Raw genomic sequence first — 14,991 nt, forward strand, 5'->3', positions numbered from 1 at the left:
TGCACTGACCACTGAACTACTGGACAAAGCCATGGCGTTGGCGTGCACGCGGTACAGTTGACCACGCATGTTAAAAGAAGTACCTTGTACGGTCGTACGGTCGAACGGTCTTACATCCAAATTTTTTCGGCTTGATGGGCTACTACTATTTTACATAATTTTGGGGCTTCGCTCTGCGAGCTCCGCTACTATTTACGACAGTGACCCAGTGAGTTAAATCTAGTTTCTACGGTTCGCTTACCCGCGAGTTAACAAAGTTGATGTACTTCAACACGGAAGCTGAGTCAGTTCAGTAGTAAACTTGGTCTGCTGTCATTTCCAATTCTTCTCGAATAATTCTGGGGAGCCTTACGCAGATAACACTGACTGTCAGTTCCAATATTGGAATTGAAATTTCATGTCTGGGACTTGCTTCTTCCATGACAAATGCACAGTGAACTTGGTTAATGACATTTTTCAAACGGAAGTAAACGAAGGCTGAAATTCATTATCGTGGCCAATTTACATTGTCAACTCAGTTGGTAAAGCCAAATAGTTTTTTAATATCCCACCAAAGTTTCTTCAAAAACTTACCCCGTTGTTTATAGAAACTATGCATGTGGGAAGTTCTCATTGCAAAAGTTAAGATAAAGTCTGTCAGTTTTTTTTATCTTTGTCCAATGACTTTAAAGTCATGTAATGTTCTGCAAAAATCCCAACTTGAGGAAAATGAAAGGTGACCAACCGACTTCTTCACTTTTTTTTTTGTTTTTAAGTGGATACTGTGAATTCTAACACTTTCAGCTTGTTACAAATAGTTTCCGGGTGTAATCAACCCAGCCCGTTTTTGTAACTTAACATGTGTGTTCCTGTTTGAAGTGACTCGTTATTAATCAAGATTATCGACCATTTAGTATTGTGTTACTAAAAATAATGTTTCCCTGAAACAGGTGAGGATTGCAATGGAAACCTAATAGCAGAAGCCATGACACTTTTCATGAGCCTCGCCTTATTTGTTGCCCTGTTCTTGCTCAACTCAGATCGCATTCAGAAAGCCATTGAGATATGCAGCGAATGTTTGATTTTGCTAAATGGCACCGATCAAAACAGCAAAGACCAATTTGATTCAGCACTGCTACAATTTTACAGCGACATCTATACCGTTCTTTTCAGCGCTTATCGTCATATCTCTGACTACATAAGTGCGGAAAGATACCGAAGGAAACTATTTGACTTATACACAGGGTATGGAATTATGCTTTATAAACTTGGCGAAAGCCTAAAAGCAAAGAAATATTTTGAGAGGGCCCTTGCCATAACAACCAAAATTGGCGACAGAGAAGAAGAAGCATCGTGTTATGGAAACCTAGGTACTGTGTTTGCGTCGCTTGGCCAATGCCACAAGGCTGAAGAGTATCTCCACAAAGCGCTTGTCATCACAACTGAAATTGGCGACAGACGAGGGGAAGCATCATGTTATGGAAACTTAGGTGCTGTTTTTACGTCGCTTGACCAATACGACAAGGCTGAAGAGTATCTCCAAAAAGCGCTTGTCATCAGAACTGAAATTGGCGACAGACGAGGGGAAGCATCATGTTATGGAAATCTAAGTACTGTGTTTCAGTCGCTTGGCCAATACGACAAGGCTGAAGAGTATCTCCAAAAAGCGCTTGTCATCAGAACTGAAATTGGCGACAGAGAAGGGGAAGCATCATGTTATGGAAACCTTGGTACTGTGTTTACGTCGCTTGGCCAATACGACAAGGCTAAAGAGTATCTCCAAAAAGCGCTTGCCATCCAAACTAAAATTGGTGATAAGGAAGGGGAAGCAGCAGTTCTTGGAAACCTTGGAATTTTGTTTAGAACTGTTGGTGATTTTGAAGCTTCGGAAGTATGCTTGGAGAAAGCTTTATTCATATCAAGAGATATTGGAGATGGAATAAAAGAGTTCCAAATCCTTCAAAGTTACTCCTTTTTTTATTTTTTTCAAAATAAAATTAAAGACTCTATGTCGTGTCTTCATCTGTGCATTAAAAAGTATGAGGAGCTGAGATATTTCTTGGGCGCCAATGATCAGTTCAAAACATCATTTCTGGAGGACACAGGAATATTCCCCTACAAGCTGCTTTGTACTTTGCTTTGTGACACCGGAAATGCTCGGGATGCTCTTTATGTTGAGGAGTTGGGCCGAGCTAGAGGCCTATCAGACTTAATGGCAGAGAAGTACTCGGTTGAAACGCACATCTCTGCTAATCCACAATCTTGGTTTGGCATTGAGAACATTTTAAGAAAGAAAAATAACTGTACTTGTCTGTACATTTCTTATCATCAGAATCGGCTGCATTTGTGGGTCTTGAAAACAAGTGGAGTCCTTCACTATAGAAGAGTATCACCAGAAGAGAATCTAGTTCAGGCTGGGTTGCCCAAAGATTTGTCTTTGAGTCAATTTTTGGATGATAATTTCCGGAGTCTTGGTATTTTGCCCACTAAAGATTGTGAAGATCGGTCTTTAAATACGATTAAATTGCAACCTCTCTCCCCCGCGCAAAAGAGCTCAGCAAGATTGCGACTTCTGGAGGAGGACGAGGACGAGGACGAGGACGAGGACGAGGACGAGAAAGTGATTTCAAGTCTATATTTGTGTTACAATATGTTTATTGCCCCCGTTTATGATTTGCTTGATGAGCCTGAAGTCATTATTGTTCCTGACCGCAGGTTGTACAAAGTGCCCTTTACTGCCCTGAGTGAAAAGGAGGGAGCCGAATACTTGTCAGAGACTCATAAGATCCGTATCATTCCTTCGTTAACAACACTCAAGAACATTCAAGATAGTCCAGAGGACTATCACAGCAACACTGGTGCCTTGGTAATAGGCAATCCCAAGGTTAATTGGCTGCAATCATTGCCAGGTGCAAGAAAGGAAGCGGAGATGGTCGGACGACTGGTGGGTGTTCCGCCTCTAGTTGAAGAGAAAGCAACGAAGCAGGCGGTACTTGAGCAGATAAGTTCAGTGAGCTTAATACATTTTGCTGCCCATGGTGACGTGGAAAGAGGAGAAATTGCACTCTCCCCCATTCCTACTCCCAACAGTCAAAACGCTATCCCACCGAAGGAAGCTTACATGTTGACGATGGCTGATGTCTCACGAGTGAAAGTCAGAGCTAAACTGGTAGTACTTAGTTGCTGTCACAGTGGAAGTGGAGAGATAAGAGCCGAGGGAGTTATAGGAATTGCCCGTGCGTTCTTAGGATCCGGTGCTCGCTCGGTGTTGGTTGCGCTGTGGGCCATTCCAGACTCAGCAACAGAGCAGCTGATGAGCCGGTTCTACGAACACCTCATTGAAGGAGGAAGTGCCAGTGAATCCCTTCATCAGGCCATGAAAGGGATGAGAAAATACGCCTTGAACAAAATTTCTGATTGGGCTTCGTTTACGCTGATTGGAGATGATGTGAGACTCGAGTTTGACAAGCAGCGGCAAGACTCGGTGAGAACAGGTATTTCATTAATTAAAGTGAAATTAGATGTGAGGATGATTATGACTTAGTAGTCGTTGACTGGATGAGGATCCTTTGTTACCTTGAACATCAAGGCTAGTTTAATATATATCTATATATATATATGTATATAAATATAAATATATATATATATATATATATATATATATATATACACACACTTTTTTTCCTTTTTGAAGAGTTACTATCGCCACTCTCTGGTGTAAAGTATAAAATCTCACAGATGCCTCTCTACCAATGAGATACAAGTAATAGCCAATTATTTTTATATATTGTGCTTGGTGTAATTGTGTTTGCTTTATATCCAAAATATTAATTGAGGTAATAATAAATTGGGTTATTTCAAATTTTTTCTTGCAGGAAAAAAGGCCCCGATAGAGTAAATAATGACAAGTACTCGAAGGGAACAGAGTTAAAAGACTTTTAGATGGATAAATTAAATAGAAATAAGTAGAGAAAATACTCTATTCGGTATTTCATCGACATTAAAAAAAAAGAGCTATCCCAGGTTAGGGGAGAGAATAACAGTTATTCCTATTTATGGTGCTTTCTTTTCTGATATTCTCAGGAGGAGGTACTGGTTATGTACTCACCATTTTTTATGTTTTCACGCAAAAATTATATTCTGATATAATAAGCACGAAACAATGTTGACCTACGTAAGGCTTTTGAGTAAAACGAATTCAGTAAAGTTAAGACAGTAGTTTAAGTATTAAACAAACCACTAAAATCTGGTATGATTTTTGTATTTTCAAGCCTTTTGTAAGGTTTAGTTATTAAGAATACCTTCCATATTTGTTTTTGTTAATATACGGGTAACTGCGGAGAGATTCGTTTATACTAGCTCAACGCCTAGCAGGAATCGTGCCGGCCCGTAAACACTTTTTAAGCGGCGTTAAGATAGGATTCGAAAAAGGAGAAGCGTTGCGCATCCTAAAAATAAATCCGAAGCACTTCACATTTAAAAAAATCGTACAGAGCTTAAAAATACGACTAAAAGAGGGGAAAGAGGATACCTGACGAAGTTCTGGAGAAATACGTGTCTCAAGTTACCTGCTCCAGTAGAGAAGGATCACTTCCGGCTTTACAAAAGCTCTAGAACACGCTGATGTGGAAATGTCACATTCAAAATCACATCGCCAAAAAACATTAAAGTATATCCTGGCCAGAACTGATCTTTGGAGACAGAAGTATAAAATCGCTTGCAGATGGCGGTAGTGTCATGCGGGCATGTAAATACTTCAATTTTTAACTGGTCACTTGCCTCTTGTGCTATGCACCCTGCGCGAAGCTTGTCGACGCTTAAATGCATAAAAAGCTCTGCCAATTGGCTATGAGTTAGATCTCTGAAATATGGAAGTAATCCTCTCTTGGAATAAAGAGTTCATCTGTTGTAGAATAAGTTGATTCGTAACACCCTGTATGTAAGGAATAACAGCAAAACCAGTCGCTGTTTCCCTTTCATCAAGAGCGTTACTATTTTTTACTGGTTTTTGGCAGTTACGGAGAAAAGTTTTTGTATAGCCATTTGCCCATTTGGATTTTAGTGAAGAGCGAAACAACGTCAAAAGATACTAATTCTTCACAAGTGTTAAGAGTTTCATCTTTTATGAAATCCGCAAATTCGCAGGAATTTTTGACAGTGTAATCAGTATTCCCAACAACAGGCGACAAAATTCTCGCAAGATAACCAGAAATTGCATAAGTCGGAGAATTAACAAAAGAGACAATGGGTCTCAAAGGAATTCCCGGTTTATGAATTTTAGGTAAGCCATAAAAACGTGGACATAAGCCGTCACTACTGTCTAACATTTTGTACGTAGAGTCAATAATTTTACCAGCTTTTTGCAAATCAAGCAACATTTTGTTTAACTTTCCTTGGGGTTTTACTGGTAGGATCAGACTTTAAGACAGCAAACGTACTCTTGTCATTAAGCAGAGTCAAAGCTTTGTCGTGATATTGCTGTTTGTCCATAACCACAACACAATTACCCTTGTCAGCAGATAATACGAGCCTGTCCGGATCCTTTTTGAGTGCTATAAGTGCATTGAAAACATCCTTCTGAATATTTTTGGGAGGAGGTTTAGATCGTGACGATGGCGGTTTGCTTCCTGACGCTTATTTACACCTCGTCAGAAAAAAAAAAAAGGCCGCTAATTAGTGATCATATAAAAGGACCTCTTGTTACAGCGTCTAGAGCACCCCTGATGAAGGCACTAGACAGGAGTGTCGGAACGTTGGGTCTATGAATTGTAACTTCTTCGGTTACATTCATTAAATCTGCAAACCAGTCGGCCTACGGTTGATGAAGTTCGGGATCTTTTGGTCGGTAACGGCCCATGGAAGCGCGCTTGACAAGGTGATACAAGATGTCCTATTATTGCGCCACTTCCAAACCATTGATCCGGAAAATCCGTATTCCCTCGCTATCTCTCGATTGTTGTTAACAGCTTCAGCTTCAATTACGATTTTCAACTTGAAGTTGAGATCGTAAGAATGACGGCGAGTGTTTGGCATGATTTTGCTGAATGTAGACTTCGCAATATAATGTTCACCAGGTGAAGTAAATTTGCGACTACTGATTTTGTTGATCGAATTGTTTTTATACTTTACATGTAATAGAGGGGTCACTCGTCACAATAACAAGGGCAAGGATGAGGGAGCCTGGGGAAAAGTTGCCAAAACTGTATTGAGAATAATCAGACAACCTTATTAGCATGAGGATGTCAAGACTGATAACCAAATTCTCTTGCCTTGTACACAAAGAAATTTATAGCGAATGGAAAGAAGAGTTGATTAAGCGATCTTGAGAGTCAGCAGTTATATATACTGGTAAGTACTGCTTTTTTCTTGAATAAGAGTCCATGATCTAATAAGCACCCTACCCCGAACATGCACCCATTCCCTTGGCCATAATGCCAATTATTTGCCCCTCTTGAAGAAGCTGCTTCCACACACTTATTGTAGGGATACATGGAAAACCTTTATCTATTGCCACTTTATTTAAAACTCTTTAAGCTTCAACTAGAATGGAATCAGTGCTGGAGAACAGCGATCGCCCTCCTTCAAATAAGCACCTCTACTGAGCTGAATGTTTAAACAAATATCCAGGTGCTTACTCAAGGAGATATGGTATAAACATTTCTGTCACCTGATGAATGTGTCATAGATGACAAGCAAATTGACACAACCAAAGGCTATTTTCACAACTAACCTCTTTAATTAATTCTTTTCCTACTGAACACTCAATTTTTTTTCACAATGTTGTCGATGTTATGAATTATTTACAGTTAATTATCTCATCTTCCATCCATTGACTTGTCTCTCTGTATCACTGACTCTTCAAACTTGATCATCAAAGTTGTTCCTTTGTGCCAGTGTGCAGTTACTTTAGCAGGCTACAACAAAATCATATTGTGAATTCCTTGTCAGTAGCTATCCCACACTATAAATCACTCAGCCAGAAATCTCAATTCACCTTAACCCTAAAAAAAATAGAAAGCATCTTCTCTGTACCTCTCTCTACTCATTTTCTTTTAAATTAGTATTTACTAACAACGAGAATTCGTTTAGCAATCAAGAACTTCATGTGCTGGTTATCATCCCTTTTACTTCCATTACCTAAAAGTTTGATTAAGCAGTGATGTAAGGGGTTAGGGGGTTGAAGATTTACAGGGAGTATAGAAATTATATTTGACATAATTCACCTAAGAATTGCAATGCAACTCAATCTTGCTGACTGATTGTCAATAAATGTGGTCATTGAAATCTTAAGTACTTAAAGCTTCCCATACAAAGGCTTGGAAGTGCCAAGAGCTTAGCACTAGTGGTATTGGTGAGCCAGATAGGAAAATAATGAGATAGTTGATAGTATTTGAGGAGCACTTTGATTGGCTACTCAAACTCCAAATATTCTTTGCCATTCACCTCCAATCAGTGTCAGTGGATATTTACCCTGCTGCTTTGCAACCCAGTAAATATTCACCATCAGATCTCTTATTGTCTGTCTTACGATTCTTTAGATGTTAGTTCGGAAAATTTGTCATTGGATCAACTGATAATCCCCTAATTGCTAATTTTTTTATTCGCATAACTTGTCTGCTTTATATTGTTTTGATATTGTAGGGAGAAATTCTGTCTTATGTCACTTATGAGGACTTCCTGACTTGAAAGTGGATGTGAATTCTCAGGCCCGGTGGCCGTATTTGTAACACCTCTACGGCCCTGAAACGAAAAACAAAACAGAAAACACAAACAACAAAATAAACAGCAGCATTAACCTTGTTGGAAGGGATGGCCGTGTAATGTGTTATTACACAGCGTGGACCGACTGTCTGAACAAATCACACATACCAAAAATTTATTAGTTATCAGTTTTAAAAGTTAGCACGTAGGATATCCTTACGAAAACAGGTCTCGAAGTTTTTTAGTACAACTAGCGACTGGAACACCAGTGATTAGTCATAAAATGGATTAGTCACAAGTTTTAAAAGTTAGCATGTAGGATATCTATGCAAAATCAGTTATAGATTTTTTTTATATATATTTTATTGTGTTTTTCCGTTTTACATTAAAAAAAAAAAAAAAGAAAATTACAGCAGTATAAAGTAAATAAAATTGTATAAGGTCAGTAAATAAATAAATAAATAAACAAAAATACTAATACAAGGCTACCCAAGGTAAAGTTATTTCAACTGAGTGATTGTAAAAGTTTTTCCCATTTCATTAAGTGCAGGTTTAGTTTTTTCTTTTCTTTAGCTAGGTATTCTTCTATTCTAAAAATTTTTTTAAGGTGCGCGAGGAAGATAATAAAGCTTGGGGTAACAGATTTCTGTCTGCAGAGAAAGATGGTCTGCTTCGCTATTAACATGATGTGATTTAAAAGCATAAAGTGATTATCGACATCAAATAAGCCAAACATAATATTAATTTGATCTGTTATCAGTTATAGAGGTTTTTACCATAATTAGCAACTGGAAATCCAGTGGAAAACTCAGTTAAAACGTGTCTGTTATCACACAGCCTCGAGGCCGGGAATTGGAATCTGAGAAGAAGCCTGGTTACGAGTACTAAAGATAGCTAATGGAACAGTGGAGACTGGAGGCAAGCTTTCCAGTTATAGTCACAATAGGATTTTAAGCAGCAAAGTGATGCAGCGGAGGTTTAAACCGCCAGCCGCATGAAGGAAATGCTTTAGTGGGGGCTTTTGTCCACTGACTGGTGAATTGCAGGGTGTTAAAGGCCAAACAACTCTGTGGTTAACAGATACGCTTATATTACGTGTTTTTGCGCGCATGTCGTACTGATATCACGTAGAATCAGTTGCACTACTTCCTTTGGGTGGATTAAGAAATTAAGAGTAGCGCTATTACCTGGAACGACGACTTGCTTGGCGATTTTTGCACCGTTTTTGAGTTTCTCTCTCTTGTTGACTTGGCGTGACATGTTTCTAGTTTTGTTCATATTTAACCCTTGAAATTTCGGGTGGAGCGCTTTTTGACTAAGTGTCGTAAAACTGAAATCAAAGTAATCCCTACAGCCAATCAAAAGAAAGAAAATACTTAGAAGAGCCAAAGAGAAATCAAAGTGAACACAACCAAACTGTCTAAAGCGCGGGAAAACACGGGCGACCAAGTCGTAGTTGATTTTAGTTTTGCATCTGATTGGTTGAAAGAGAGTGGCCCAAGTTTTCTGGATCAATGACAGAGCGGAGCAAACAAATGTAATCTTGGATTGAAAGTTGCCCTATGAGCTCAAGATTTCTTTCGCGTGGTCGTTGACGTGGGCCAAGCCTGAATCAATTATCACACAGAGAAATCAAAAGCGAATAATTTAACTGTTTAGTTGAACTTCTAAGTTGAACTCGTTCAAAACTTAACAACGAAACAAGCTCATTGTTTTTTTTAGACACCTGGACAGTATGAGGCTACGTAGTTGTGTAGCCAATCAGATTGCAGCTTTTGTGAATTTCTACTGATATATGATTTATGATAATTATTTCTGTGAATTTATAGCTTATACCGTCGATTTTTAAAGAAGTTATTGTTCCTTAGCAAGGATATTGTAAAAGTCAACATAGTCTTAGTCATTTAAACTTAACTGGAAATAATAATGGGAAAAAACATAACAACAACAAAACAAACAGGCAATACAAAAATCTTTAAACCACGATGAATGACTAAAATTTTTTCGTGATCACGTTTACATGATAAGTGCGGTGACCCACCTAGGCGGGTTGCCCGGTCTGCTAGGTGGGGTAACCCTATCAACCGGGGTGACAATTTGCCATGTAAACGTCTCAAGGTGGGATAACCCACCTACCCAGGGTCGCGTTCATGGCAAAAAGCTGTAAAGTGAAACACGTATGTCTTAAAACTTTGTACATTTCCTGTACCACCCATCAGGAACAAAATGCCCAGGCAATAATGGTGTTGTTTTACCTCTACGATGCTTTACAGACTACAGAGTTCTTCAGTAATTTTCTGTCAAAAATTCGTTTCAGTTCCTCTGTACTCGAAACCATTTCCATTCAATGCTAGTAAGTTTTCGTTTTGATCGTTAAGCTATGAATTAAAATTGCAAATATTTCCTCGTTCTGTCCGTTTAAACTTCCGTTTATCAGATATCTTATTGTTGACGATAAAACCTGATCCAAATTTTCTACATCTTCTGGAATTGATCACCATGCAATCAGTAGAGGGCACCGCTAAAATAGTTTAATTTAGCTCTAGGGGCTTGGAAATATCTGAAATGACTTGATTCGGTTTGCGCTTGCCACGCACCAAAATTAATCCAAATGTTTGGCCACTTACAGAATTTGGTTTTCCAAGAAGATTTGCGATGAGGTCTGTGGTCTCCTTATTGAACTCTGCTGGAACATCCTTAACATTTGTTTTCAGATCGAAAAAAGGAATCTTGAATCAAAGAAGGTTTTCTCTGAAGTAAACTGCCTCCTTCGCGTAAAGGGGTAAAAGTAAAGGGGGCAGCCGGGCAGGGGAGGCAGTAAGCTAAGCTTCCCAGCTGATATGTCGATAGGTCAGCGGTAATGATCATGTAAACTCTAAATGCTAGATCCAAAGTCTAATACTACGATGAACTAGTCCACTTTATTTTACCTAATAAGCCAATCTTTTTTATTGAATGAATAAAGGGGGCAAGTTCTAGACAAGCTGTGTTGCTGCGTCGGTGGTGGAGTAGAGCAAGATAATTTGGTTGTATCAACTGAGTTGATAATAAAAATTGGCCACCGGGTTCCCAACCACTGTAAAGGGTTTCAACGTTTTAAGCGTTGGCCTTTCGTCGGAGCGAATTTGGAGTTGAGCTGTTTAAGGTAGTCTTGGTATCTATCTTTTGTCCAACTGCCTCAAATTTATGTCCTAACGGGTAATACTCGACAGAACTCATTGTGATTCAATTATCACTTTCCTTTTTAAAGCATTCATATACAATTCAACTCTTTCACTCACAATATCTCATTATTAATTCTCCCAACCAATCCCACTACATTTCTTGCGATGTTAAGTCTGAGAATTTGGTATTGGATCAGCTAATAATCCCCTAATTTAAGAATTTGGTATTGGATCAACTCATAATGCCCTAGTTGATATGAATTGATTTATTCACGTCTTTGCTTGATATTGTATTGATATTGTAAGGAGAAATGATTTCTTAACACTCCTGACGTACAAAACCGAAATGCTGTGTTCTTATTGATTGAGTGGTAGGGCCAGACTGAAAAATATTTGGCTTGGGGTCATGACCTACGGACCGAGCGCAATGAGTTCCTTTCTTCATGACCCCGAGCCAAATATTTTCCCCACTAGCCCCACCAAATTCGGTCAATAAGCATTTTATCATATGACCACTCCCGAGAGTCCTGATGAATTTGATGAGGGGCACGTGACCAAGAATCAGCCAATCACAGTGCTCGTTTTGTTGAGTTAAATTCTAGGTATTTAACAATATCACATGTTACCCCCAGGTTCAAACCATTTATTGTATTAAGAACATTGTAACATGGCTTCTTGTCCTCTCTCTACACATATCACTGGGTCTTTTGCAAAGGCGCAAGTACAACTTCAGGATCTTAACCCGACAATTGTGTATGCATTCTTTACCGATCTTTTTCTGGACTTTTTCGGCCACCTCCTCCACAGATAGATCACGCTCAAATAATAAGCTCCAGTCAATATGTTTGGGTTACCGTATTTACCCGTGTATAATACGCACTTTTTTTCTATAAAAATAACCATCAAAATCACGGTGCGTATTATACACAAAAGCCTAGTAGTAATTGGTCTTTATTAGCCAGTCAATATGTTTGGGTTACCCGGTGGCTGGTTAATTCAAGTTGTGAACGAGTCGCCACCACAGTTAAATATATTCGGTGTAAGGCAACTTTTCGAAACGTTTGTGGCTTTATACTCTGTATTTTATCCTTATCAATACAATCACGCCATCGATAACCAGATCAAAAACGTCAAAATTTTTATTGTGAACTTTCCTCGCTGATATCCCAGGAAATTCTTGACATTACAGTCTCTTGTTTTGCAGTTGCTTTAATTTGCATTGGTCATTAACTACGTTTGTTTTTCTGTTAAAACGCCACTGTCTGGCGCAAGAAGATAAGTCAGTCTATGACACCGCGTGCTCTCAAAGAAACGTATTATAATTTTCTTTTATGAACTGTAACGTACCTTTTGAGCAGATAAGAGAAACAGATCATAGATATAGACTGGAGTTTCTGGTTCATTGGTAGTCTAAGATATAAAAATAAGTTCAGGTGTTAAGTCCAGAATAGCTAGGGTGTTAAAATGGCTCCTTAACCAGTTTGGTATGGGCTAAGAGTACTTGAGTACCCGCCCAAAAGATCAGAGTACGCCCTCTCATCAGATCTTGACGTTCATGATATTTTCCTGTTTGCCTGATACTAGTTACTAGGAAAGTTACCTTATATTCACAATTACAGGCCTTCCCCAATACACTTCACTTGAGCCATTAGTTAAAGGTTTCTGTGTACGACAGATCGTTTTTATGGAACTGATATTCCAGAGACTTATGGTGCGTAACATTTAAGTAGACTCATTGCCAAGAATTTCAAGAGTTGATGTTATAGTGTTCCGCAGGTAGGGAGTTGACTTCTGCATTTACAGCAGATGTGTCTTGATGAATATTCAATGCCTGAAGCGATTTTACTGAATCATGGTAATTTGAATATGTTACGTCATTCGACACACGCAAAATTAGAATTTCATGTTCCATTTTTCTATCCTCAAAAAAAATCATGTTTCCTTCACAGAAACGGTATATACCCGGCTTTAATTTCTTTTCAACTGAATTTGACTAAAACGAGGCTTAAGCTAAAAAAATAAAAGCGGATGAAACGCCAGTGATAAAAGACGAAATTTGTGAAGCAACAATATTAATATTTGAGTATACTAATACCAAATGTTTTACATAAACAATAAACATGCCATTTCTCTCTAAATTTAGTGACTTGCGTCCATATCTCCACTATACTTTGTAAGTTAAATTCTTCACTTTTATTTTACATATTTTCGCGATCAGAATTTAGCGTCTTAACTTAAATGAAAGAAATCAGACAAAAATCGTAACATGTGTCGAGCCCGCGTTTTTTTCTTTTGATTTTAGATAGTTTACATTTTGTTATTCCGACCTACCTACAGATAGCTTTTTCCGTCATCTTTCACACCCCCTATTGCCACATCATAGTTACTGATATTATTTGGTGCTACTCCAGCAACACCGAAATCAACCCAACCTGTGGTTCTTACTTGCACCATAAACTCCAGTCTGTCTGCGAACTCATAGTAGTTGTAGGAAACATTGTAATTTCCTTTGTCATCGAGTATGATCATGTTGGAGTACATGTTATACATACTGCTACTTTTTGTGGAAGCCACAAACAGCGCTAAAATACACAACTGTACAACAGCCATTTTCTTCGTCAAAGATCGGCCTCGCCTTCACTGAGGAACAGTAGCCTTGAATGACCGTGCATTTTTGTAATTGTCCGTTTTATAGCCTTTTTTCTAATTACTTACGTAGCCAATATCTGTCGGTGTTATATTTTGTATTTTTAACCTTGTTTTGGCTTCAAAACAAGCTAAGTGCGATAAAAGAGAACAGGAAGCAGCAATTAGAGGAAAAAAAAGATATGCGAAGAGAATATTCAAGTGGAAAGTTTTCAGTGATAACAGGATGGGAAACCAAGAAAACCAGTTGTTTTCTGACTGAGATATTTCCTTTCACGGTGAATCTGAAGAGATCAAAATTGAATCATGCAAAAGCTGGAAGAATTTGTTAACTTAATCAGATGAGCACGGAGATCTCAACTACTATTCCGATAAAGGGAAGTGATAAACTGCAAGCGAATGAAGTGAAAGAAGGGTAGAAAATACATAGGTAAAAAAGTGACATCTTAACCAGCTGAAAATTAGCCAATGATATCTGAGAAATATCCAAAAGGCAAAATCTATCTAAATTTAGGCAATTGGTCGTTAATTTTGGACCTACCTATAACACATAACCGCTGGTCTTTAAGCGTGAGTCCAGTATTGGAACAGTATTGGTCAAGTAAGATAAATTAATCAACTACCTTCGCTTTCAAGCAATATCGATACAAAGTTTCCCCACTTTGAATACGCATGTACTTGACTTCACGTTTAAATATGTCAGTTGTCAATATATCTGATGACTCTTAAGTTCAGGAAATTTAATCAAGCCACGTCACTGTTTGTTTATTTTGAAAAATGTAGTCTCGCTTTATAAAGTTTCTCATTTTGCAATCAGCGTCACCGACTTCTTTCGATTATGTGACCTCTGCGTTAATTTCAAAATCGACTTGATTACTCGGCATTTTTACGAGGGACCGGCGTCTGCTCAGGGCACACCAAAAGGGCAACTAAATGTCACTTTTTAAAAATAAATTAGTTACCCTGCCTTAGAGACCTAAGAAGCATGATTTTTGTCTTCGTTCAGCCGTAACGAACAAACGGCTTCTTCATTTTTGTAATGTAGCAAAGGCAGTAACAAAAAACTGTTTTGTTACTGCCTTGAAATTGTGAGTTTTGATTTGAGGTTACTGTCAACAAGATCCGGTCAAATTTCCAAACTTTCATTTCATTTACTCTCTATTTAGAGAAAACACTGAAACTAAATTTGCTGGGGAAAAAAAAAACTTTTGTTCCATACTTTATAAGTTTTTCAGTGATATATAGTTTTTATGGTTTCTTTGAAAGTAGGGCGCGTAGAACGTTTTTCAAAATGTTTTTTTCCAAAATGTTTCCTTGTTTCCTTACATTTCGATGTTTACTGTGCATTTTGTTGCATATTTGTCGTCTTCACTTGAACTCCCTCGACGAGGCCGCACAGTTCATGATCATCAAGGCAGGCAAAGCGCTAGTTCCTCTTTTTCTTCCTTCTTGTTCCTCACTAAGGAGGGGGGACGGAAGCCAAACCCCAGATCAAAACTTA

At 38.4% G+C, this 14,991-nt stretch overlaps 1 protein-coding gene and 1 long non-coding RNA gene across 4 annotated transcripts; one reads left to right on the forward strand and one right to left on the reverse strand.

Moving 5' to 3' along the window:
- Positions 1-1,619: 1,619 nt before the first annotated feature.
- LOC149037823 (tetratricopeptide repeat protein 28-like) lies at positions 1,620-4,014 on the forward strand. The gene is made up of 2 exons (XM_089187393.1): positions 1,620-3,473; positions 3,855-4,014. The coding sequence occupies exons 1-2, from the start codon at positions 1,988-1,990 to the stop codon at positions 3,875-3,877; spliced, it is 1,509 nt and encodes a 502-aa protein (XP_089043519.1). The 5' UTR covers positions 1,620-1,987; the 3' UTR covers positions 3,878-4,014.
- Positions 4,015-11,529: 7,515 nt separating this feature from the next.
- On the reverse strand, positions 11,530-13,584 carry LOC149037824 (uncharacterized). Of its 3 annotated transcripts, none has more exons than XR_016180815.1 (2): positions 13,290-13,584; positions 11,530-12,254 (listed from the first exon to the last, which is right to left on the reverse strand). It is a non-coding gene; the product is annotated as an uncharacterized LOC149037824 (long non-coding RNA). The 3 variants fall into 3 exon arrangements; XR_016180816.1 differs by having other exon boundaries at positions 13,176-13,584; XR_016180817.1 differs by having other exon boundaries at positions 12,445-13,584.
- Positions 13,585-14,991: the final 1,407 nt, after the last annotated feature.

This window comes from Pocillopora damicornis, chromosome 11 (assembly GCF_964200805.1).
Source record: "Pocillopora damicornis chromosome 11, jaPocDami1.2, whole genome shotgun sequence".
NCBI lineage: Eukaryota > Metazoa > Cnidaria > Anthozoa > Scleractinia > Pocilloporidae > Pocillopora > Pocillopora damicornis.

Coding starts and splice junctions, on each gene's coding strand:
- LOC149037823 (XM_089187393.1), top strand. CDS start 1,988: ATGTCGTGTCTTCATCTGTGCATTAAAAAGTATGAGGAGCTGAGATAT. Junction 3,474..3,854: donor GCAAGACTCGGTGAGAACAG/GTATTTCATTAA, acceptor TTTTTCTTGCAG/GAAAAAAGGCCCCGATAGAG.